The sequence below is a fragment of the Pristis pectinata genome, chromosome 12, assembly GCF_009764475.1.
Source record: "Pristis pectinata isolate sPriPec2 chromosome 12, sPriPec2.1.pri, whole genome shotgun sequence".
NCBI lineage: Eukaryota > Metazoa > Chordata > Chondrichthyes > Rhinopristiformes > Pristidae > Pristis > Pristis pectinata.
Genome location: NC_067416.1, coordinates 39,970,196 through 39,994,718, shown reverse-complemented (window position 1 = coordinate 39,994,718; position 24,523 = coordinate 39,970,196). Strand labels below are relative to the sequence as shown.

The following is a 24,523-nucleotide window of genomic DNA, read 5'->3' as shown; positions in this document are numbered from 1 at the left end:
AGAAAGGATTATTGAGGTGAAAACTATGCACAACAGCTGAACTACAACTCCACAGGCTCTCATTACTACTATGACTGCACTTTTCCACCCCCAGCCACCCCACCACACCCCCCTCCCCCCAATTTATTCCATTCCATTTTCCGAACTTCTCCATCTCTAATACATCTATTCTGATGACACCACATTGCACACCAGGATTGTCAACAGGTCCTCCTTTTTCCCTCAACTGAGGATTCCCCTCCACCATAGTTGACCTTTGCTCCATTACCCACTTTTGATCATCCACTCTTATTGCCCAGAACAAAGCTGGGGTTCCCCCTGCCCTCACCTTACACCCATTCTGTAATTTCCACCAACCTCAAAGTGACACAATGGGACACAGTTTCCCCCTCCCCAACTGTAGTCCACTCTTCCATCTCCACTAATACCCACCTCTTCTCACTTCACCTTCAGATGCAACTGCAAAAAAAAAATGCAACATCTGCCCTTTTACCTCCTCACCCATTATCATTCAGGAAACAGAATACTCCTTCAGGGTGAAGCAGCAATTTACTTGTTTTTCTAATTTACTGTACCGCATTCAATGTCTACCTGCACTGCACTTTCTCTGTATTCTGCATTATGTATCATTTTACCTTGTACTACCTCAATGCACTGTGTAATGAATTGAGCTGTATGAACAGTATGCAAGTTAAGATTTTCCACTGTACCTCGGTACAAGTGACAATAATAAACCAATTCCAGTTCACACAATATGATCTACTCTACTTTGGAGAAACCTGACTTTGTAGAACACCTCAATTCAGTCTGCAAAGATGACCCTTGGCTTCCAATTATGTGTCGACTTAAATCTCCTTCCAACTTGGACCCTGGTTTCTAGCTTCCTGCACTGATCCATCAAATATCAATGTAAACTGATGGAACAGCAAACCTTTTCAGAGATCTTTACAGCCTTTGGGACTCAAATGCTGAATGTGACAATTTCAGATAATCAACCATTCCAGTTTTGTACATCACCTTTTGAGCATCCAAGCTGTAATACTCAAGACCTGCACTCCGGAACTAGCTGAGCCTCAAGCCCAGCTGTTCCAGTACAGTTATAACACTAGCATCTACCCAACAATGTGGAAAAATGCTCAGATGCCCACTCATAAAAACCAGGCCTGTAGTGTGATGTAATGTTCTATGTAGTATTTTTAGATCCCATTCACAGTTTCAGTTTTAAACAAAAAGTGGGTGATATTTTCAGTACAAATATGTAACTGGTTTCCAGGTTATGAGATTATTCTCCATGGAGTAAAGGCGGCTAAAGGATCAAAATGTATGTTGATTTCTAATAGAGTCACTGACAGAAGATTGGTAAATGGAAAACACTGATTTTAAGGTCATTGGAATTAGAGGAGAAACAAATGTATCCAAAAAGTAACAAAAATTAGGTTTAGCAAATTTCTACCCAGTCTGGTTTAATCATCAGAAGGGGGATGGAAACGATCACTGACGATACCATCTAGTGACACCCACTCACAATTAACTATTCACCGATGCTCAGTTTGGGCCTTACCAGGACTATTCAGCCTCAGACTTATCACAGCATTGACTTGAAGCATTAACTGTTTCTTTCTCCACAGATTCCTTGCGACTCAAGTATACTTAACATTTTGTGTTTGAGAACAATTTGATGAAGCACTGGGATTTTCTACTCGTATCTGGACGGATGATCAAATTCACACTCCTTGTACATAATTATCCTGAGGAGTATTAATTTCTCTCACCTAATTTTTTGTTACTTTTTGGATACATTTATTTCTCCTCTAATTCCAATGACCTTAAGATCAGTGTTTTCCATTTACTAATCTTCTGTCAGTGACTCGATCAGAAATCCTTCAATTTAATTATATCTTTTAATCCTTTAACCTTCTTTACTCCATGGAGAATAATCTCATAACCTGGAAACCAGTTACATATTTGCACTGAAAATATCACCCACTTTTTGTTTAAAACTAAAACTGTGAATGGGATCTAAAAATACTGCATAGAACATAATGGCACAGTACAGTACAGGCCCTTTAGCCCATGATGCTGTATTGACCTTTTAACTTACTCTAAGATCAATCTAACTATTCCGTCCCACATACCCTTCCATTTTTCTGTCATCCACGTGCCTATTTAAGAGTCTATTAAATGTCCCTAATGTATCTACCTCTACCAGCACGTTCCACGCACCCACCACTCTTTGGTAAAAATAACTTACCTCTGATATTCCCCCTATACTTTCCTCCAGTCACCTTAAAATTATACCCCCTCGTGTTAGCCATTTCCACCCTGGGAAAAATTCTCTGGCTGTCCACTCGATCTATGCCTCTCATCTCGTACACCTCTATTAGGTCACCTCTCATCCTCCTTCGCTCCAAAGAGAAAAGCCCTAGCTCACTCAACCTATTTTACGCAATAAAATTCAAATCCAAAGCATTCAGAAACCGACAAATTGAAAACAAAACCTAACTGCAATACTTTTGGATAAATAAAATCAAAACAAACAGTGACGGAGCACAGTTACAGAACCAAAAGAAGTTACCTCTTTACGTTGGCCTTTCCGTTTTATTTTGAGGCTCTGTGATCGTTGAAGATGCTTTTGTGTGATCACCTCATCATCAGAATGAGCACTGTTTTGCTCAACCTCTGATCGATCCTCACTATCCACATCGTCATAGTCAAAATGCTTGTCTAAGAGATGACATAGCACATTAATTGGCATATTACATCCTGCAATTGCTTCCATCAAACTAATTTCTGTGCACATTAAGTGTTAATTGTCAATTGGGGGTGGGTGGGGGGGGGGGGGGGAAGGATGTATACAAAAGTAGATGAAGTAGTTCATTTCCACATATTCAGTGTTTAAATTCCACAAGCACCCTTGTACCAACATGCAAAAATTACATGTTTGTTCACCAGAGTGCAACACCACCTCAAGCTCACACATCAGGTTTAAAGTCCAGATCACAAACAGAGAGCAATAGATGAGGGGGAAAGATGAGACCCAAAGCAGCAATTTAGTTCTCTTTTACACCAACTCTAACAACCCTCCCCCCCCCCCATTATAATCAAAGGTCAAAAGCATCTCTCTGTCAGTGCATTGTCTCTAATAGATAAACCCCCACTGCTGTCAAATCATGATAGACTTCAGTGGAAAATTAGCCAGATTTTTCCTTTACTTTCCCCATTTTGCATGCTTGTGAATGTTAATCAGCAGAGCAAAAAAAACTTGTCTTTTCCAGTGAACAAGCACAGCACCTCATTTACCAGAGAAAATCAAAAGGTGGGAATAAATGAGTCCTTCTCACATTGGTAGCTGTAACTAGTGGGCGACCATAGGAAGCTGTTCTTGGGCCTCAGCTATTCACAATCTACATCAATGACCTGACTGTCAGAATCAACAGCAGCATTTCCACATTTGCTGATGACACAAAAGTGGGAATGTGGGTACAGATGAGGATGCAGAGGAGGCTTCAAAGCAATATAGACAAGTTGAACAACATGGCAGATGGAGTACAATGTGGAGAAATGTGTAGTTACCCACTTTGGTTGAGAAAATACAAATGCTGAGCATTTCTTAGATAGTGGCAGATTGGGAATTGTTGATGTGCAGAGTGACCTGGGCATCCTAGTACACAAGCCACTAAAAGATAGCATGCATGTTCAGCAGGAAATTAGAGTGACAAATGGTATGCTGACCTTTATTACAAGAGAATTTGAGTATGGAGTAAAGTTCTCTTATATAATTGTAGTAAGGTCTTGATAAAAATCACACTTGGAATATCGGGTGCAATTTTAAAATCACCTATACCAACAATAACAGGAATATATTTAAAGAAGTGCAGTGAAAATTCAGCCATCTGGTTCCTGGGATGGCGGGCCTGCCATATGGGGATTGGGGAGGCTTGATCTTTTTTCTCTAGGTTTTAGAAGAATGAGAGGTGACACACTAAGTTCTTAGAGGATTTAACAGGGTAGACATGAGGAGGACATTACACCTGGGCAACAAGTCTAGAACTAGGAATCAGAGTCTCAAAGTCATTTAAAGTTGAAATAAGTTTCTTCACTCAGTGGGTGATGAATCTTTGCAATTCTCTACTCCAGAGGGCTGTGAAGGTCAGTCATTAACTGCACTCAAAATGGAAATTAATAATTTTCTGGATCTTAAAAGAATTGCGGGATAAGGGGATAGAGCCAGAAAATGGTATTAAGGTGGAAGATCAGCTATGATCTTATTGAATGCAGAGCAGACTCAAGCTCTTGAATGGCATCTTATTTCTTCTAGTTCTTGGATGGAAAAATTGCTTGAAAGTAATGCCATGTTTAATCAAGTTACCATGAAGAGTTAAGCTTGAAATTTTCAGGGGCCAATAGAAATGAAGGCAGTTAAAAAGTAAATTTTAAAAAAAATCACATTATCATTCAAATGACACAGATCAGCATTTCAAGCATGGCTCCAATTCAGAAACAGTGTCAATGATTGCAAACATTCTTCTTTTTCAAATGCAGACTGACCACATTGTACATCTTTGGACTTTGTTTTTCATTTACATAAAACCGTACAGAACAGGAACAGACACTTTGGCCCACAATGCCTGTGCTGACCATGATACTAATTTACTCATCTGCCCACACATGGTCTACATCCCTCCATCACTAGCTTGCTCACCTGCCTGTCTAAATGTTTCTCAAATATGCTATCGTATCTGCTTCCACCACCTCCCCAGCAACATAATCCAGGCACCTAACACTGTGTAATACAACTTGCCTCGCAAATCTCCTTTAAACTTACCCTCTCTCACCTTGAATGCAAGTGCTCTAGTTTTTAACATTCCCACCTTGCGAAAAGGCTCTCTCTACTCCATCCATCATAGAATCATAGAAAGTACAGCACAATACAGGCCCTTCAGCCCACAATGTTGTGCTGACCTTTAAACCTCGTCTAAGACTATCTAACCCCTTCCTCCCACATATCCCTCTATTTTAAATTCCTCCATATGCTTATCTAGCAATCTCTTGAACTTGACCAATGTACCTGCCTCCGCCACCACCCCAGGCAGTGCATTCCATGCCCCAACCACTCTCTGGGTAAAAAACCTTCCTCTGATATCTCCCTTCAACTTCCCACCCATTACTTTAAAGCCATATCCTCCTGTATTGAGCATTGGTGCCCTGGGAAAGAGGCGCTGGCTGTCCACTATCTATTCCTCTTAATATTTTGTACACCTCTATCATGTCTCCTCTCATCCTCCTTCTCTCCAAAGAGTAAAGCCCTAGCTCCCTCAGTCTCTCCTCATAATCCATACTCTCTAAACCAGGCAGCATCCTGGTAAATCTCCTCTGCACCCTTTCCAGCTCTTCCACATCCTTCCTATAATGAGGTGACCAGAACTGGACACTGTACTCTGTGGTCTAACCAGAGTTTTGTAGAGCTCCATCATTACCTCGCAGCTCTTAAACTCGATCCCACGACTTATGAAAGCTAACATCCCATAAGCTTTCTTAACTACCCTATCCACCTGTGTGGCAACTTTCAGGGATCTGTGGATATGAACCTCCAGATCCCTCTGCTCCTCACACTACCCAGAATCCTGCCATTAACTTTGTACTCTGCCTTGGAGTTTGTCCTTCCAAAGTGTACCACCTCACACTTCTCCAGATTGAACTCCATCTGCCACTTCTCAGCCCAGCTCTGCATCCTATCAATGTCCCTCTGCAATCTTCGACAGTCCTTCACACTATCCACACCACCACTACCCTTTGTGTCGCCTGCAAATTTGCCAACCCACCCTTCTACCCCCTCATCCAAGTCATTAATAAAAAAAAAAATCACAAAAAGTAGGAGGTCCCAGAACCGATCCTTGTGGGACACTGCTAGTCACAGCCCTCCAATCCGAATGCACTCCTTCCACCACAGCCCTCTGCTTTCTACAGGCAAGCCAATTCTGAATCCACATGGCAAAGCCTCCCTGGATCCCATGCCCTCTGACCTTCTGAAGAAGCCTACCATGTGGAACCTTGTCAAATGCCTTACTAAAATCCATGTAGACCACATCTACTGCACTACCCTCAATCTTCCTGATCACCTCCTCAAAGAACCCTATCAGGCTTGTGAGACACGATCTGCCCTTCACAAAGCCATGCTGGCTATCGCTGATCAGACCATGATTCTCTAAATGCCCATAGATCCTATCTTGAAGAATCCTTTCCAACAGCTTGCCCACCACAGACGCAAGGCTCACTGGTCCATAATTCCATGGACTATCCCTACTGCCTTTTTTGAATAAGGGGACAACATTTGCCACCCTCCAATCCTCCGGTACCATTCCCGTGGACAACGAGAACTCAAAGCTCCTAGCCATCAGTTCAGCAATCTCCTCCCTTGCCTCGCAGAGCAGCCTGGGGAATATTCCATCAGGCCCCAGGGACTTATCTGTCCTAATATTTTCTAACAGCTCCAACACATCCTCTCTCTTGATATCTACATGCTCCAGAATATTAACCTTACCAACACTGTCCTCAGCATCATCAAGGTCCCTCTCCTTGGTGAATACTGAAGAGAAGTATTCATTGAGGACCTCACCCACTTCCACAGCTTCCAGGCACATCTTCCCACCTTTGTCTCTAATTGGTCCTACCTTTACTCTCGTCATCCTTCTGCTCTTCACATAAGTAAAAAATGCCTTGGGGTTTTCCTTAACCCTACTCACCAAGGCTTTTTCATGTCCCCTTCTTGCTCTCCTCAGCCCCTTCTTAAGTTCCTTCCTTGCTACCCTATATTCCTCTAGAGACATATCTGATCCTTGCTTCTTAATGTTATGTATGCTGCCTTCTTCTTCTTAACTAGTTGTTCCACCTCTCGTCACCCATGGTTCCTGCACCCTGCCATTCCTTCTCTGCCTCACCAGGACAAATTTATCCCTAACATCCTGCAAGAGATCTCTGAACAACAACCACATCTCCATGGTACATTTCCCTTCAAAAATGTCATCCCGATTCACACTCGCAAGTTCTACCCTTATAGCCTCATAATTTGCCCTTCCCCAATTAAATATCTTCCTGTCCTCTTTGCTCCTATCCCTGTCCATGACAATGCTAAAGGTTATGGAGCGGTGGTCGCTGTCCCCCAAATGCTCACCCAGTGATAGATCTGTCACTTGACCCAGTTCATTACCTAATACTAGATCTAATATGGCATTCCCCCTCGTCAATCTGTCAACATACTGTGACAAGAATCTGTTGTGAACACACTTCACAAAGTCTGCCCCATTTAAACGGCCTAAAGAATACTCCCAGTAGAGTAACTGCTCCTTTTTTGTTCCTAACTTCCACCCATACTAACTCTAGAGAGGATCCTGCTACATTATCCACCCTTCCTGCAGCCGTAATAGTATCCCTGACCAGTAACACCAGCCTCCTCCTCTTCCCCCTCCCCCCCCCCCCCCCCCCCATCCCTTTTAAAACAATGAAATCCAGGAATATTCAGCAACCATTCCTGCCCTGGTGACAGCCAAGTCTCTGCAAGAGCCACAATATCGTAGTTCCACGTATTTATCCAAGCTCTTAGTTCATCACCCTTATTCCTGATACTTCTTGCATTTGTAAATGCACTTTAGCCCATCCACCTTTCTACTTTTATACCCAGTACTCTGCTTCTCCTTCCTCAAAGCCTCTCTGTTAGACCTGACTTTACTTCTTCCACTGACCTACCCCTCCGGTTCCCATCCCCCTTGCAAACTAGTTTAAACCCTCCCGAACGACACTAGCAAACCTGCCTGCAAGGATATTGGTCCCCCTTGAGTTCAGGTGTAACCCATCCATTCTGTACAGGTCCCACCTTCCCCAGAAGAGATCCCAATGATCCAAAAATCTAAAACCTTGCCCCCTGCACCAACTCCTCAGTCACACATTCATCTGCCATTTCCTCCTATTCTTTCCTTCACTATCACGTGGCACTGGCAGCAATCCCGAGATTGCTACCCTTGAGGTCCTGTTCTTCAGCCTTCTACCTAGCTTCTTAAACTCACTCTTCAGGACCTCATCCCTCTTTCTACCTATGTCGTTGGTACCAACATGTACCACGACTTCTGGCTGCTTTCCCTCCCGCTCAAGAATGCTGTGGACCTGATCAGAGACATCCCGGACCCTGGCACCTGGAAGGCAACATACTATCTGGGATTCTCGCTCACATCCACAGAACCTCCTGTCTGTTCCCCTGACTATCGGGTCCCCTATCACTAATGCCCTCCTCTTCTCCTCCCTTCCCTTCTGAGCAGCAGGACCAGTCCCAGTGCCAGAGCCCTGGCTTCTGCTGCTTGATCCCTGTAGGTCATCCCCCTCAACAGCATCCAAAGCGGAATATTTGTTATTGAGGGGAACAGCCTCCAGGGTCCTCTGCACTGTTTGCCTGTTCCCCTTCTCTCCCCTGACAGTCACCCATCTCTCTGCCTCCTGGTCCCTAGAAGTACCTACTCTAAGGTGTGGGGGGGGGGGGGGGGGGGGGGGGTGACTGCCACCTGATGCACAGCATCTACATATCTTTCCCCCTCCCTGACGCTCTGCAATGTTTGAAGCTGCAACTCCAGCTCATCAATTCTGAGCCGAAGTTCCTCCAGCTTCAAGCACTTACTGCGGATGTGGTCACTGTGCACCCAGCAGGGTCTATGCTAGTCATAATTTTATATACTTCTGTCAGGTTGCCCCTCAACCTCCAATACTCCAGTTCAATCCAAGTCTGTCCAACCTCTCCTCATAGCTAATACTCCCTAATCCAGGCAACATTCTGGTAAACCCCTTCTGCACCCTCTCCATCTTTCCTATAATGCCATGACCAGACTGCACACAATACTTCAAACACGACCTAACCAAAAATTTTCCACAGCTTAAGACCTGCATTTTCCTTTTTACTTGCATTGACAATTCAAGGCCCTGTAACTAGCCATACAACTCAACAACATGAACAGGCAGGACTCACAGGGAGTAAAACACAGTGCTTGAGATCTGTAGTTTTGAGGAGCTGTGAACAATTCAGCAGTAATTATACCATCAAGAACAGGCTATTGGCAAATCTTAATCTGATCCAAAATCAAACCCAAATCTTTCTTCTGAGTAATGCCATAGAAAGTTCAAAATCAGTTACTCCGCATTTCTTCCCCACAGCCTAAACACCCACCCCACCCAATCTTTCAGGCTTAATACTTCTCCAGTCCAAATTCACAGCTTAGTTTTCAGAAAAATACCATTGCATTACTTTGTGGAAGGTTTAAATCACTTACTGAAGTCCTCTTTAGGCAAATGTTTCACCTTCTTTCTGGTATCTGCCCCACCAGTTAAGGAATGGTGCCCTACTGGCTCATCACCTTGTATGGTTGTTAAATCATGCATACTTAAACTCCTCAGCTTCTCAGTGATTGCACCTTGACTCTGCACGGAAAGAAAACGAGATCAAACCTTTCACCTTTAATCAAATGCATTCATTTTTGGAAAAACAATTAAAATTGTTATGCACCAATTGCAAAAACATCAGTGTTCCTTTACCCTCAATTGGATGTGATGGGCATCAAGGTGGAGGAACTAGGAACGTGCAAATTTTATTTCCTGTTTGGTTTGGAATGAGCCGGTGTCAACAGGGGCGTTACTGTGAGATTACAATCTCAGTTTGAAGAAAGGTAACTAAATAGCTTTGACTATCCTCCAGCTGCTGTTCAGAGGCCACGAATGTTACACATATCAGCACCAGTTGAGAATAGAATCAGAATCAGATGTTTTAGCCATATGAGTAAAATAACCAATTGTGGAATGGTCACATTTGATAAAGGGATAACTACCACAGCCACAACATGCACCAAGAGTTCATCACTTTCTTCAACAAAGAGGAATCCAAAAGGAGCTACACTCATCTTGGCTAACAAACACAATTTCAGAAATTTCTCATGAATTGCTTGGCAACATACAGAACAGAAGAATTCAACATAATAAAGTTCACATGAAACAGCCTTTTTGCATCTCCCCACCCCCACGCCACAATATTCCAAACTCAGGTGTGAATATCAAAGAATGATAAGCGCAAGCAAGAAGAAAGCAGCTTATTTGCATGCAACTTTTCTGCCATTAACACCTTTAACAAGGTCTAAGTATTTCTAGATAAAAAGCAAGCCAACTTTTGTTACTTTTTTTTAAAACTAGCTTTATGATGATTAAGCAAATGGGGAACAGTACTGTACTGTTCAGAGTGAGCATGAGCAGTTATAGTTTCAAAACAGTTTTGAATTGTTTAAGTGGGAAACTCGAAATCATTTAAATCTACCACATAAAATTTGTAGTTTGCAACCAAGTAGTTTCCACAATAAACAAAACAAACTCCAAAATAGATGCTGACCACAGAAAGGTTGGGTTTTCCATCAGGTCAGGGATTTGCACATATCAATAGACTACAATAATAAAGTTTCACCGTTCGAACTCAAATTAAGTACTATCTGCAACAATTGCTCAGTTTATATTCCACATCTGCTGGTGTTTTGAAATTCTGCTTGAAACCCAAAATCTGTATTTAACAAAGGCTCTGCTCAGAACTAATTAAGTTCTAGGATACTCTTCAGAAGAGCATGCCATTAATAGCTTTAAAAGCCAACAAACAATTATATTTTATCAGAACCATCCTAAAAATAAATCAATTTTAAGAGTACAATAAGTTTATTAGTGCCATTCACCCATATCTTAAAAAAGTAACTAAAGCAGTTATCCATTTATGCTAATAATCTCATTACCTCAACTCGAATGGGCCAGTACAACAGTAGAAAGCTGAATAATAATCCTGCAAGACAGTTTGCAAGTATAGGCAAGAGAAAGCAATATCAAAGTTAGAATTAAGATAGAAGGGAAATGACAAGTCAGCCAAGAACTTAACATCTTACATAAAACTCAATGCAGAATTAAAATTCAGTGGCTTTAAGCCACATTCTTAAATGTGCATCAACTTTTGGACTATTAAGAGGTTTAAAAGAGGCATCCAATATGATATTTAAAATGTAAGTTTAATGAAAAGAAAATTAAAACTGCTTGGGATATGGGACTTGTGTGGGGGTTTAGGAAGAAAGGTCTTTTAAAAAAGGACAGCTATACCTTTTTCTACTGTTTTTAATGCTATAAATATTTTTGCATTCCACTTGAACAAAACTTATTCGTACAATGGACATTGTACGATAAGGCAGGGAATGTATTTTTTCCTTAATTCTGTACATCGCATACCTCTAGACAGGAGCTGAAAAGGCATACACTAAATCTTGCATGTTCACACTATGCAAATGAAAGCAGATAGAATGTATTCTGAAAACTGCCCAAACTATTATAAAATCAGGTGTTATAAACACACTGGGATTTCTGCAAGAATTTAATCCAGGTCTTCAAACGGTAAAAAGCCACATACTGCTCACCTTTACTGCAGCAGATACAGCAGCAGTTGCAGCTAAGTTTAGACCTTGTTTTCCAAATTTCACCATAGTATCATAGCTTCGATCTTTGGCTTGGCTAATATAGTCATCAATTTCCTGTAGCAAACATAATTCACAATGCATGGATTTCAACATTAAATCAAACCTTTGAGTGTAATTCTCACAATACACACAATTAATATACTCATAATTAATAAATATACCTCATTTTCAAAGAGAACAAATATTTGTTTCCAAAATACAAGGTAGGACGATGTAAATGTTACTGAACACGTGAAGAATGAATGAACATTTTATGCAGCATCTTTAGGTATCTTAGGACTATGCCAAAGCTTTACAAAAAGTCCTGTACTTTTGAAATTTGCTCAGTTTCCTGTACTGGGAACTATTACTGTATTAGATAAAACAAGCACTTCTAAATGCTTTCACAAAATTGGCACAGTTAAACTGGGATCAACTTAAAGCTGAAGCCATGCTTAGAAGTTACAACTACTTACTCGCTCACGGGAGGAGAGAAGAGGATGTAGAAACTTTCTGTAAAGTACACCTGCACCTCGTGTGTATGGAGACAGCAACCAAATAACAAATGCAACTTTAAGTTCATAGTACAGTGGAAACCTGCAAACAAAGACAAATATAGTGCAAAAAGCTCAGGTTCACATGTTTCTGGTTGCATGGATAAACTAGAATCAAACTTAACATTTCTAATTACCTACTCCAAATCAGTGTAGGTCTATAAAACTCAGTTACAGCTTGGCCCATTGAAACATTTCCAAGATGGAAAATAATAAATAATTTTCCAGAGAATGTTAAATTTCCTTCTGAAATTTCACTTTCATTCAACTTCCCTTTAGATTTGTATGTAAATAGTGTACAACTCATAAGGATTACTCACAAGGTAAAATCAAATAAGGCCATTTAAGAACCTCATTAACTTGGTGAGTAACATCTTCTATGAAAAACAAAGTTCATAAATATTGTGATTAAAAGAATTTTTCATCAATTATTGCAGAATCAAAACATCCCGAAGTAACCAGTGAGAATTTTTCTATTTTATAAAATCTCCTACCTTACCTCCTTCCCCATTCCATTCCAAAATTTTATCAAAATAGTGACCATTTGGACATAATTTCCTTACTTGTTTCATCCAGTCTTATGTGCTCAAAAGATGTCCAGATGTCAAAAGTCACCTCTCACTAAAAAGATATGCTCCATCTTGTTAGTTAGTAATGTTTTCCCAAGGATCTTCAACAATGCATCTGCAGAAGACACTGCTTTAATCTATAACTTGTGCTCATTGGCTTATAGCTGTCAGTGCTATTTTATAGCTATTTATTAAGTACAATAACTTGCATTCGTATAGTGGTTACACTGTTATTCCAAGGTGCTTAACAAAAAAAAAGATACTGAAACACAACCATCCATTTTGCATATTTCCATTTAAGCCACAGGTTAGACTTGCACGTCAAGCTTAGATGCACTCAATGATTTCACTTGAAGGCATGTGTATGATGCTATACCACTGATGAAGAAACTTTTTGGAGAGGAACCATAGTCAAGTAGCCCCAGTCACAGCCAAGTCTTCTTTTGCAAATTTGCCATTGTGTAGCAAACGGCCAAATTTCCTGTGGTGTGCACTCGAATGGTTCAAGGTGGAAGAAGATTCCTCCCCCCAACTCCCAGGAAGAAACTTAGAATCATCATTACAACTTACTATTAGACTTCTTTGTACCATCAGCACACTTGGATATAATGCACTCAGTCTGTTTATCAAAGTCATTAACATAAATGTAAATAGCCAAGGCCCCAGAACTGAACTCCTTGGCAACTCACTAGTTACAGCTTGCCGACCTAGAAATGACCCAGATATCCCTATGGTTTTTCATTTTAACCAATCCGTATTCAAGCTAGTACATTACCCTCAGAAACATTAGGCCTCACCTTGAAGAACAAGCTTTAATGTAGCATCCTCTCAAATATCTTTTGGAAATCCTAACACACATCCATCTCCTTTATCCACATGTTAAATCATTCACATACAGTAACAACATAAAAAAATCTTTCTGCCACCCACGTTCTTAGGAAGGATGCTGTTCACTAAGGCCATTATGTGTACATTTAAATGCACAGCAAAGGCAGAGTCAAAAACTAACATACACAAGAATCTAAATGGGAAAGAACTGATGAAAGAAAACAGAAATCAACTAAGAATTATGTTGACCAACCAGGGGTTTGAAGATAATAAACTACCGTCATGAATGGCTTGTTGAAATCTCAAATATTGTTTGCAGGAACATTTGAGACACTCACAGGAGTTAAAATACAAAGTGAGCGGCAGCTGCTAAGACAGCCCTCCAAACAGAACAAAGAAACATTCAATTTATCTTGGTTTATGATACCCTGCCAGCCATGATAAATTGCTGATTTATATAAAGAGGCTCACAAAATTGTCATGATGAATCAAAAAAGTGAAAACAATCTGTAAAAGATATGACAACATGAAAGAAATTATTTTTTAAAAATGGCTTCAAAAACCTGGACAGTGGAAAGTTGATGCCCAAGAATATACAAATAGTCGCAGGTGCAGGCCATTTGGACCATCCATATATCTATCTTTTACCCATGCACCTCTTTCCTGCACTAACCCCGTATCCTGTAATAGTAGAAAATACTTCGAGCTCGGCCTCAAATATATTCAGTGACTGTGCCTCCACTGCCCTCCGGAGTTGAGAATTTCAAAGATTCACTGTCCTCTAAATTAATGAATTCCTTCTCATCCCAGTCTAAGTGGCCAACCCCTCATTTTGAGACTGATCCCAGATTCTAGACACTCCACAGAGGAAACATCGCCCATGTATCTACCTTGTAAATCTCTCCATGAGAATTTTAGAAGTTGTGATAAAATCACCTCTTGCTCTGAAAGCGAGAGATTGTAAACCCAGTCTGCCTAATCTCTCCCAAATCCCCACCTCTGAATCCAGAATTAATGAGATAAACATATTACATTCCCTCTCTTGCAAGTATATCCTTCCCTAGGTAGGGAGACCAAACTACAAAGTTAAGACATAGACACATTTGACCCTATCTAATTTCAATACAATGTTTTGTACTTAAACCCCTGTACCACTTGGTTTCCTATTTCTGTATTTGCATGTTAATTTTTAGATACATGTGTGCAAGGAAACCATTTATAAAAAAATCTGCTTTACATTTTTTCTAACAAAGTAGATGGTTTCCAATTTTTCTACATTATGCTCCGTTCGCCACTTCTGCTAACTTAGCAAATTCAGAAAATTTATCAGATTTTACAACTGCAAACTATCATCCATCATGGGCCAGCTATCTATCCATAGCCAGAGTCTATTTGAACTGGTCCATAAACCTACATTAGTGTCAGGCTGTGCTGCATGTTTCAATTAATACATTCTAACTATTAAATAAAGCACATCTGAAAACTCTACCACCAACATTTGGCCAAATAATTGCAAAGTCCAAATAAAACTGGATCACTTTTTATTTAACAGGTATCAAGAGTGGGAGCAACTATTAATAAGTCAGAAAGTGTTTCACAAATATAAATTAGTAAGTATAAATAGTGTGTGCTGGCAAAAAAGAAACTCAACAGCAAACTGTTGCAAACTTGATGGAGGAGAAATACACAACTTCAGTTTATATGTCGTCAAATATGGTGCCTTCAGTGAGTGATAAAGTAGTACCCCAAGCAGAACAGATTGTATTCACTGTTTGTATTATTTTGCAGTTGCTTATCTCAGGACTCATATACACTGCAGAAGAACTGGGCTACCTGACCCAAGCTCACCTGTTACTCACCATAGGTCATGTCCAGGTAGCAAATCAAAAAATATTTTGTTTTTTTTTTGCTTGGTTTGGGCCAGAATGGCTCTTTATAAATAAATGGACTGAGATTCATTCATTCAGAACCTGGCAACCCAACCTGAAACCATACAAGTCAGGTATCAAAAAAAAGAGTCCAAGTCCTCCAGCTCAGGGTGGCTTTCGATCAAATTGAAGGTTTTAATTTTATGTCTGAATAGATCACTACTCTGCAACATTAAGCATACAGATAAACATCATTACTATATCAGCAATTTTTCTAGCTTTATTAACCTTTCCATTAAATATTTACCAGAATCATTCAAAAATAGCCAAACATTCCACTGCATCCTATTTTGTAACCTTACCATGCAATAGTGAGATCTGCAAACGTTTCAAGTACTGTGTAAAGGGCAAAAACAATCCAGTACATCATCCAACGAACCTGCAGAAGACAAAAACAGAACTACACTGTGATATTTTTGAATTAATAAACATAAATGACCGAGCAAATCCTCATGAATACAACTTCTCTATGCATCTGCAACTGAAGCATTAGTCACCATAAAAGATTAGTGAGGCAGAATGAAGTCAAGAGGCTGACCTATGTAATTATATTTGAAGAAAACCCTCATTTTAAGAAGCTGGAATAAGAGGAAGCTCCCATTGTACGTCCTGTAGCTTAATAGAGATCCTATGAACAAGATCTGAACAGAAACCAGTAACCAGGGATTGGTTGGAAGGGAGTGGGAAGGGAACAGACTACATTAGCTCTCCTAGTTCCTCCCCACTCCCTTGTGCACAATCCAGTAATTGGTTTCAGTAGATTTCCAGTCAATTACGCTGAGCAGATTGAGGAGAAAAACATGGAGCAGAAAAAGCACACTAATAATAGAAAGAAAGCTACCCATATCTACACTGTACAGTAGCTAACTCAGGTATACGAATGTCACACACAGCTCCAAACATCCAGCTTGCCAAGCTACAAAATGAGATCAGAGATTAAATATCAGTATTTCTAGGTACACCTATCAAAATAAAACTACATACAATACAGAATTGTACCACTTTAATGGTGGCCATTGATAACCTGATGAAATTCATAAAAATGTTAACTTGTTTACTGCTCAATACAAATTGACATTCACAATTATCTCAAAAATGAAATTGCAACATGTACATATTCCAAGGTACACAGTGCATATAGCTGCAGAACTTGTGCAGTATCTCCAAGTAATTTAAAATTCACCAAAATTTGGGATAATTTCTTAAAAGTTAGACAAGGATACAGAACAGTTGAATCTCTGAGCAATTTAAGGGTTAATTTAGTAAGTGCATGAAATAAAATGAACGGATATCATTTCAAAATTGCTGGTATGGTTTGCTGGATTTTAACTGACTTTAATCAACCTGACCATTTCTCTCATGCTGCTATTACTCTAATGATATGGTTCAACAACCATGCATACTTTGGGACGGTGCACGACTGCACACCTAATTATACTGCTGGCTCTGTCTGGCTACCATGAGATGGCTGAACAAGGCACTTCTTATAATTCAGTTTACAGACAAAGAACCATAAACTAGTATCCATCTGAAAAAAGCCAGCCCTACATTATCCCCCCTATGTGCACTTTTTTCTCTAACCTTTTAAGTGATTGAATATATTACAATTGCAAAGAGTCACAACAGGGGTACCAAAAGCTCTAGATTTGGGAGACTGAATTTAGGGTAGATGTAGGGAGGATCTTTCCTGGCTGAGAAGCCCAGAACTCGTGATCACAGATTCAAAATAAGCAGTAGCTATTTAGCACTAAAATGAGAAGAATTTTCTGCATTCAACAGGTGGTGAATTTTTGGAATTCTGTACCCCAGAGGGCTAATGATGGCTCAATCATTGATTGTGTTCAAGATCAACAAATTTCTGAATATTGAGGGATAAACGGAAATAGGGATATGGCAGGAAAACGGGTTAAGTATATACACACCTTCCCAAATAATACTTTGGATTCACAGACTGTTTATGATGATAGGGAGAGTGTCAGGGTTTGTGTTAGGAGGAAATACAAGAAAGACCGAGGCTTATCAGCCAAGTCTATAATTAAAATGTGATCATTTTCCAGCCTTTCCTCTCATTCAAGAGAACTCACCAGAAAAAATTCCACACCAGGCCTGGGAATGTTTCCGCTGGCTGGGTTGTCTAGAACAAGAGTTCACAATCTCAGGTTACACAGCAAGAGATTTAGAACTGAGATATGCAGAAATGTCTTCACTCAGAAGGTGGTGAACCTGGGGAATTCATGCCACAGGGTGGGGTGGGGGGTGGTCACAGAAACCCTGTCATTGAACCATTTCCCTTTCACTGATGATATAAATGATCAAGAGGAAACTAAATACTCCTCAGAATTAAAACAAGGACCTCATTATTTTATCTCCTGAATAAAATTCCTTCAATTAAAAAGAACAGTGGCTCATTTAGGCTAATTGATCACAACTGATTCCTATTTTTTTCTAAAAAGTCTCAGTCCTGAATGAAGCGATGTTAACTTGGCTACAAAACACAAGCTTCATGTGTGCACAAAACTAGCACTCAAGCTAGTTGCCAGTCTAGCTTAAATGGGATAACTTGGCAGAATCAGAACAGATCACACAATTTTATATCCTGCTGCAGAAATCTGTTGACATAATCTGGATCGATACACCTGTTCAGTACTGATGGAGTGGTACACTATCAGAGGTGCCATTTTTCGGCAGAAGTTAAACCAAACCCTTTCCTGCCCCCTCAAGGATCACACAAGATCTCATGAAATAATTATTTCAGCTTGCACAACATATTGTCATGAATACAAGAGTACAGAAGCAAAGTTATTGGACCAGCAGCCAGAGTTCAGGACCATTTTATGAGATGTATGCTTTTGAATTCTAGCATGACGATGGATGAATTTAAATTAAGTAATGAAATAAAAATAAAATCTGGAATTGTAAAAAGCACTAATCCCAATAACAGTAACCATAAAACCATTGGATTGCCAATAAAAACATTTCTGGCTCACCAACCTTCAGAGAAGGAAACCTGCCATCAAACAAGTCTGGCCTAATAGTACCTCCAGATCCACAGATGTAGATGGTCCTTTACTGCATTGAGTTCTGGACCAATTCAGGATGGACAATGCCAACAATATCCACATTCTGTGAATAATAAATTTTTAAAATAACACACAAGCCGAGCAACATGGAAGATTATTTTATGCTCCATTACTTGATTTTCATCCCAACAGTTTTCAAGCACGAGTACATGGATGAACCAGAGGCCTCCACTTACTCACCCATCCAACACCCATCACTCCAATCCCTTCAAGCACTGCCACAGTACCAACTTTTAGAGTGTGGGACTTGCCTTAAACACTCATTTCCCCCCCCCATTACTGTCCATTTTCCTCAAGGAGTGCTTCCCAGCATGTTCCCAAACACTATTTCACTGAAGTTACTGAAGGCCTGAAAGCCCACCTAAATTTGCAAATGCCCACATACACCAACCCGACAACCTCCCACTGGCTTTTGATTGCTTTTGTGCTGCCAGCACTGCCCATTCACTCAGTTAGAAACTTTTCTTGGTTGCCCTTCTTAACAACTCCTGAACAGCTTTATTCATTCTACTCATAGCTCTTCATCTATTTCCCAACTTGTTCCTTCCTGGCATAAGTGAAAGGTGCATTTGCCAGAGCTATGCCAAATGACAGGAGGAAATTGAGAGTAAAAATTCAAACTGCAGCAAGTCCACAGTTGCAATGCAAGGATCTTCTCTGGCAAGTGGGTGGACATCAGCAGATCAGATAACAAACAGAGAGAAAGGTGATATGTACTTGGACAAGGGTTGAAATGATGGTACTAAAGGATTTATACAGCTGTCAATAGGCAACATCTTGTAGAAAATATACAGCCGAATAAGCTGGTGAGCCTTGCATCAATAGTCAGGAAATTATTGGGAAAAAGGGGCAGGATTTATGTTCACTTGGAAAGGCAGGGACAGATTAGGTGGAGTCAATGTGGTTTTGTGCAGGGGAAATCCTGTCTCACAAATCTGAGGAGGTAACTAAGAAAAATGATGAAGGCAGCAAGTAGATTTGGTTTCCATGGCCTTTAACAAGGCTTTTGACAAAGTTTCACACAGTAGGGTAGTCCGGAAGGTTAGGGTAGATGGGATCCAAGGTGTGTTGACAAACTGGATCCTAAATTGGCTTGGTCATAGGAGTCAGGGTGTAGTGGTTGAGGGGTTTTTTCCCCTGACTGCAGGGATCAGTGCCAAGACCATTGTTGTTTGTCATGTATTTAAAGGACTTGGATGAGGACGTAGGTGGACCAATTAGTAAGTTTCCTGACGACACAAAAGTTGGTGGAGTAGTAGATAGCAAAGACTGTTGTGTGTGAAAGGATACAGAGGGACATAGATCAGTCAGAAAGTTGGGCAGAGCAGTGACAGATGGAATTTAATTCAGACAACTGCAAGGTAATGCACACTTGGAAGTTCAAATTTTGGTACAACAGAGTAAATGGCAAGCACCTCAGAAGTACTGATGTACAGAGGGACATGGAGGTGCAAGTTCATAGCTCCCTGAAAATGGCAACACAGGTGGGTAGGAAATTGAAGATGGCATTTGGCATGCTTGCCCTCATGGGCAGAGGCACTTAGTACAAGATTTAGAATGTCATGTTGCAGCTGCTTAAGACATAAGTCAGTTATGTACAGAACTGTAAACAATTCTGTACACAGGTCTCTATAGAAATGTGTACACTTCTGGTTACCATACCACAGGAAGGATGCTGCAGCAATTAAAAAAAAATTGTAGAAGAGATTCATCATCAGGATGTTGCCTAGAATGGAGGGCTGTAGTTATAAGGCAAGGTTGGATAGGCTGGGTTTATTCTCACTGGAACGTAGGTGGCTGAGGTGTGACCTTAGAGGTTTATAAAATTGAGGAGCATAGATAGGGTTGAAAGCCAGTCTTTTTCTGAATGGGTGACTCTAAAACTGGGTAAGAGGCCAGAAATTCAAAAGGAGATCCAAGGTGCAAGATTTTCACACAGAGGTTGATGGTTACTTGGAATGAGCTGCCTGAGGAGGTGGTAGAGGCAGATACAGTTATGGTGTTTAAATGCCATTTGGACAGATACTTGGATAGGAAAGGAGTAGAGCAATATGGGCCAAATGTGGGCGTGGGATAAACATAGATAGGCATCACGGTCAGCATGGATGAGTTGGGCCAAGGGGGCTGTTTCTGTGCCATACAATTCCATGACTCTAAATGTGTACAGAAGGTATGTTATGCTAAATGAATGCATTTAAAAGAATACTTTTGGGGAACACCTTGAACTTTATGGGAGTTTCCTTACCATTAACACCATGAGACCAATGTAGATCAAGCAAGATTTGAAAGCTTTCCAAACATTAGGGTGATTTATGTTGCTCCAAAACACAACTTGACCTTAAACCATGAATTGCTGCCCTCTCAATTTTATGGGTGAATCACATAAAGTGAAGCGGATTTACTGGAAAAGCTACATGAACAAGCTTCTCACATCTTGTTTATGGAGCAGAATCACATTTGACACTGTGGAATGGCAACTCATGACAACAAAAATTGTAGGAACTTAAAACAACCTTTTTAGTTTGGCTGTCTTGGCACAGCTCACACGAACAATTTCCGAGCTGAATGCCAAAAATCAGCATAGGAAAACAAAATTAAACTTACTTTAGCCTTCATCGGATCAACTCCAAGGTTAAAAACAGTGCCTCTTCACAAAAGCACAGGCAATCCCAAGGAACAGTCTTGAATAAATAACTAACATCTGTTTAACTGAAACTCAAATCTTAATCGATTCCAACTGCAAGACAATCCCATAGGTCTGTCCCATCCAAGATCTGAGTGATGCAATTTTTCTGTTTTGACTTGCAAGGGTATTATTTCTGTTAGGGAGAGGCTGCTGTTTTTTGATTTGTGTGTTATTTCTGTTGCTAGACAAACAAAAAGACAGTCTTCGACAATTACACCACTGTTTTCCTCGGGACAGTTTATACTGTTAGGACATCACTGGATATATGTTGATTTTTGCAGAGACCACCCACACACAGCCTGATTGCAAACCACAAGTGCAAATAATGAGTAAAAGCCAATTATCAAAGAGCTAACAAAAAGTGACACCTTTAAAATGACTGGCACTGACAGATGCACAAGTTTATCACTGGAATTTTAGGATACCATCTTTCTGGACATCTAAATTTTAAAACTACATTCACCAGCTTAGACCAAATATATACAAGACAAAAGGACATAGAAACAGAAGGAAGCCACTTGGCCATTCATGCCTACTCTGCTATTAAACAGGATCATGGCTGATCATTAAGCTAAGTTCCATTTTCTTGCACTGACACCACATCCTTTAATGTCCAAAAATCTATCGATCTCCATCTGGAATTTATTCAATGACTGAGCCTTCAAAGCCCACTTGGTTAGAGAATTCTGAAGATTCACTACCCTCTGGGTGTAAAACAAATTCTTCTCATCTTTGTCCTGAATGGCTGTTCTTTTATTTTCAGACTGTGACCCCTGGATTCAGACAAGCCAGCTGGGGCTTCCAGCTCATCACCATGGCCCAGAGCAATACAGTGCAGTAACTCTCGCAATGCATGTGGCTGGCCACACAATACATTGGTTTAAACAATAAGTAACATCCACCCCTATGCACACCAGCTGTCAAAACAGTTGCCATTATTGAATGTTTGTGAACGTCAAAATCATGTGGGGGTTAACAAATAAAAATGTCTTAAAATTGAAAACAAGTTTAAAAAGTTATAAATAATTAAAAACATAAATTAACAATTAAATCAAATAAAAAAAACCTCTTCTTGCCTTCTACCCTATCAGCCTTTTATATATTTCAATTGGACATACTTGCACCAGGTTAGCCTGGCAGTTTCAATGGGGAGATTTCCTAGAGTAAGCAGAGACTGGCACTATCCCCATTGGACTACATGAGAAGTCCACCAGTACAGGGCAGAAGTGTCCAGTGGCCAGTATTACACTGAACGCAAGGCTGTGCTTCACCCTCTGCGCTGGAATAGCCATGTTACAACCTTAGTTGCCAGAGAACCTGCTGGAAGGTCTGAAATAAAAACAGAAGACGCAAAGATACACAGCAGGTCAGGCAGCATCTATGGAGAAAAAAAAGAGCTAACATTTCAAGTCAATGATCTTCAATCAGAACTTTGCATAAAGTGTAATCAGAATGAACCAAGGCTCATTTTCATGAAACTCATTTCTCCATCTTGTTGGTTATCATTTTCAGATTTTTGTGTCGTTTTCTTTTCAATGGAAAAGTGGCTGAAGAAAATGCAATTATTTTAGAGGGATCTTACTTTCCTGCTCCTTCCGTACTCCATTCATTTAGTATGTACGTTAAAACTCTGCTGTCAAGACTGGTTCAGGCACTAAGTTCAACATCAAGCCCTCCCAGGTGCTGATCATATCTGTGTACTTTTGTTTCAATTTATCACTGTATCATTTTGTTCCAGCTGACAGCTTTCAAGGTAATTGTTGCCTTGATAACTACAGTCAGAACCTTATCACAGGCATTCTCTCCACCTCCCCTTCTCTGTAACTTAAAACACACTGGTCTTCTCACTTTTCTAATTCTGATGAAGTGTCCTTGACTTAAAATGGCCAATAGTGTTTCTCTCCCCACTGATGGTGCCTGACTTGCTGAACCCATCCAGTATTCTTCCTGTGTTTTGGATTTCCGGCATCTGCAGTTTCTTTACCATCAGATCAAATCATTCAGTTGAAATAATTTCTCAGCCTCAAATGTGGAAGAGCATTCCAACTGCAATAGTGACATTCCCTTTTCCCCCCCCCACTTCTAAATCAAACCATTATTGACTTGCTTGGAAGTGTTTAGAGCTGTTGGCTCATGCCAACAAGGAACCAGAGAGGGACTCAGAAACCTTACAGTCATTGACAGCATACATTTCTACCCAATTTGCTCGAGTAGAACAAAAGCCAAGTCCCAGATTTGAAAGATCTGACACGTTGACATGAAGAAAGTACTGATGTTAAGAATTAACTGTTCAATGGAAACATTCTGAAAATTCCTTAACATGCACAAATTCCCAATGCCACATTTTCATGCTCAAATTCAAACTTAAACTACATGCCACAGAAAAGAGAACAGGAGCTCCAAATGACGATTTATATTGGTAAAGCACAAGAAGTATTTTCAATTTAATGATACCATTTCTGCAGAGAAACAATCAAATGGAAAAAGGTACTTACATATTCCTTCACATTTTTGGTTTTCACAGCTTTGTACGAATAATAAGCAGGATACAAGGTTCCAAACACAAGACTGTTAAGAAAAAGCATAGTTACTGTTACAATTTATGTATTACATAAAGCCTGCCGTGTGTATGTCTAAGAGGTACATTCCAAACCCAGGCCTCTTCATAACCATAATAAAACAGAATCTTTGAAAGCCACATAGGAACAAGGCTTCACACCACCCACAGATATCCATTTACCTCCAAGCAGCAGAAGGACAATTTTTTCAGTCAGTTCTGCCACTTTGCAAATATGACAGCTGTTACAACTCTCCAGTTTCTGATCCTCGCAAGTCATTCTCCCAATAACCCAGTCATCTCTGCCAGAGCATTCTAGAACCTCCTGTACAGAGGATAAGACCCAAGTTTATCCACCATTACTCTGCACTGGTTGGAACTATCACAAAGATTTATTATTGGGAATTTATTAGAAATATATCACGCATTAATACCAATTTTGAGGGGCTGAGAATAGAATTTGGGTAGATAATATGGACAAAACTACTGGCCAACAATGAAAAATTGCAACAGGAAACATTAAAAATGCTGTTCCATTAGAGTGCAGGAAATATATAAACCACTAAAAAGAGTGAACTAAATATCGATGAGACTCATGACAAGGGTATTGCTTTTATTGTCACATGTACCGAGATACAGTGGAAAGACTTGGCACGCCATCCAAACAGATCATGATGTACACGAGTACTTTGAGGTAGTAAAAAGAAAATAGAGTGCAGAATATAGTGTTGCAGCTACAGAGAAAGTACAGTGCAGGTAAACAAATAAAGTGCAAGGCCCGCAATGAGGTAGATTGGGAGATCAAAAATTCATCTTT

At 40.2% G+C, this 24,523-nt stretch overlaps 1 protein-coding gene across 1 annotated transcript in view; it reads right to left on the bottom strand.

Annotated features, from left to right (window-relative positions):
• Positions 1 to 24,523, bottom strand: part of reep3b (receptor accessory protein 3b) — a 46,439-nt gene that overhangs the window by 4,170 nt on the left and 17,746 nt on the right. Inside the window, exons 2-7 of the mRNA XM_052027853.1 lie at positions 23,645 to 23,717; positions 15,686 to 15,762; positions 11,981 to 12,101; positions 11,466 to 11,579; positions 9,309 to 9,456; positions 2,576 to 2,724 (exon numbers count right to left, since the gene is read on the bottom strand). Coding sequence (XP_051883813.1) covers positions 2,576 to 2,724; positions 9,309 to 9,456; positions 11,466 to 11,579; positions 11,981 to 12,101; positions 15,686 to 15,762; positions 23,645 to 23,717 — 682 coding nt within the window. The remainder of the gene's footprint in view (positions 1 to 2,575; positions 2,725 to 9,308; positions 9,457 to 11,465; positions 11,580 to 11,980; positions 12,102 to 15,685; positions 15,763 to 23,644; positions 23,718 to 24,523) is intronic.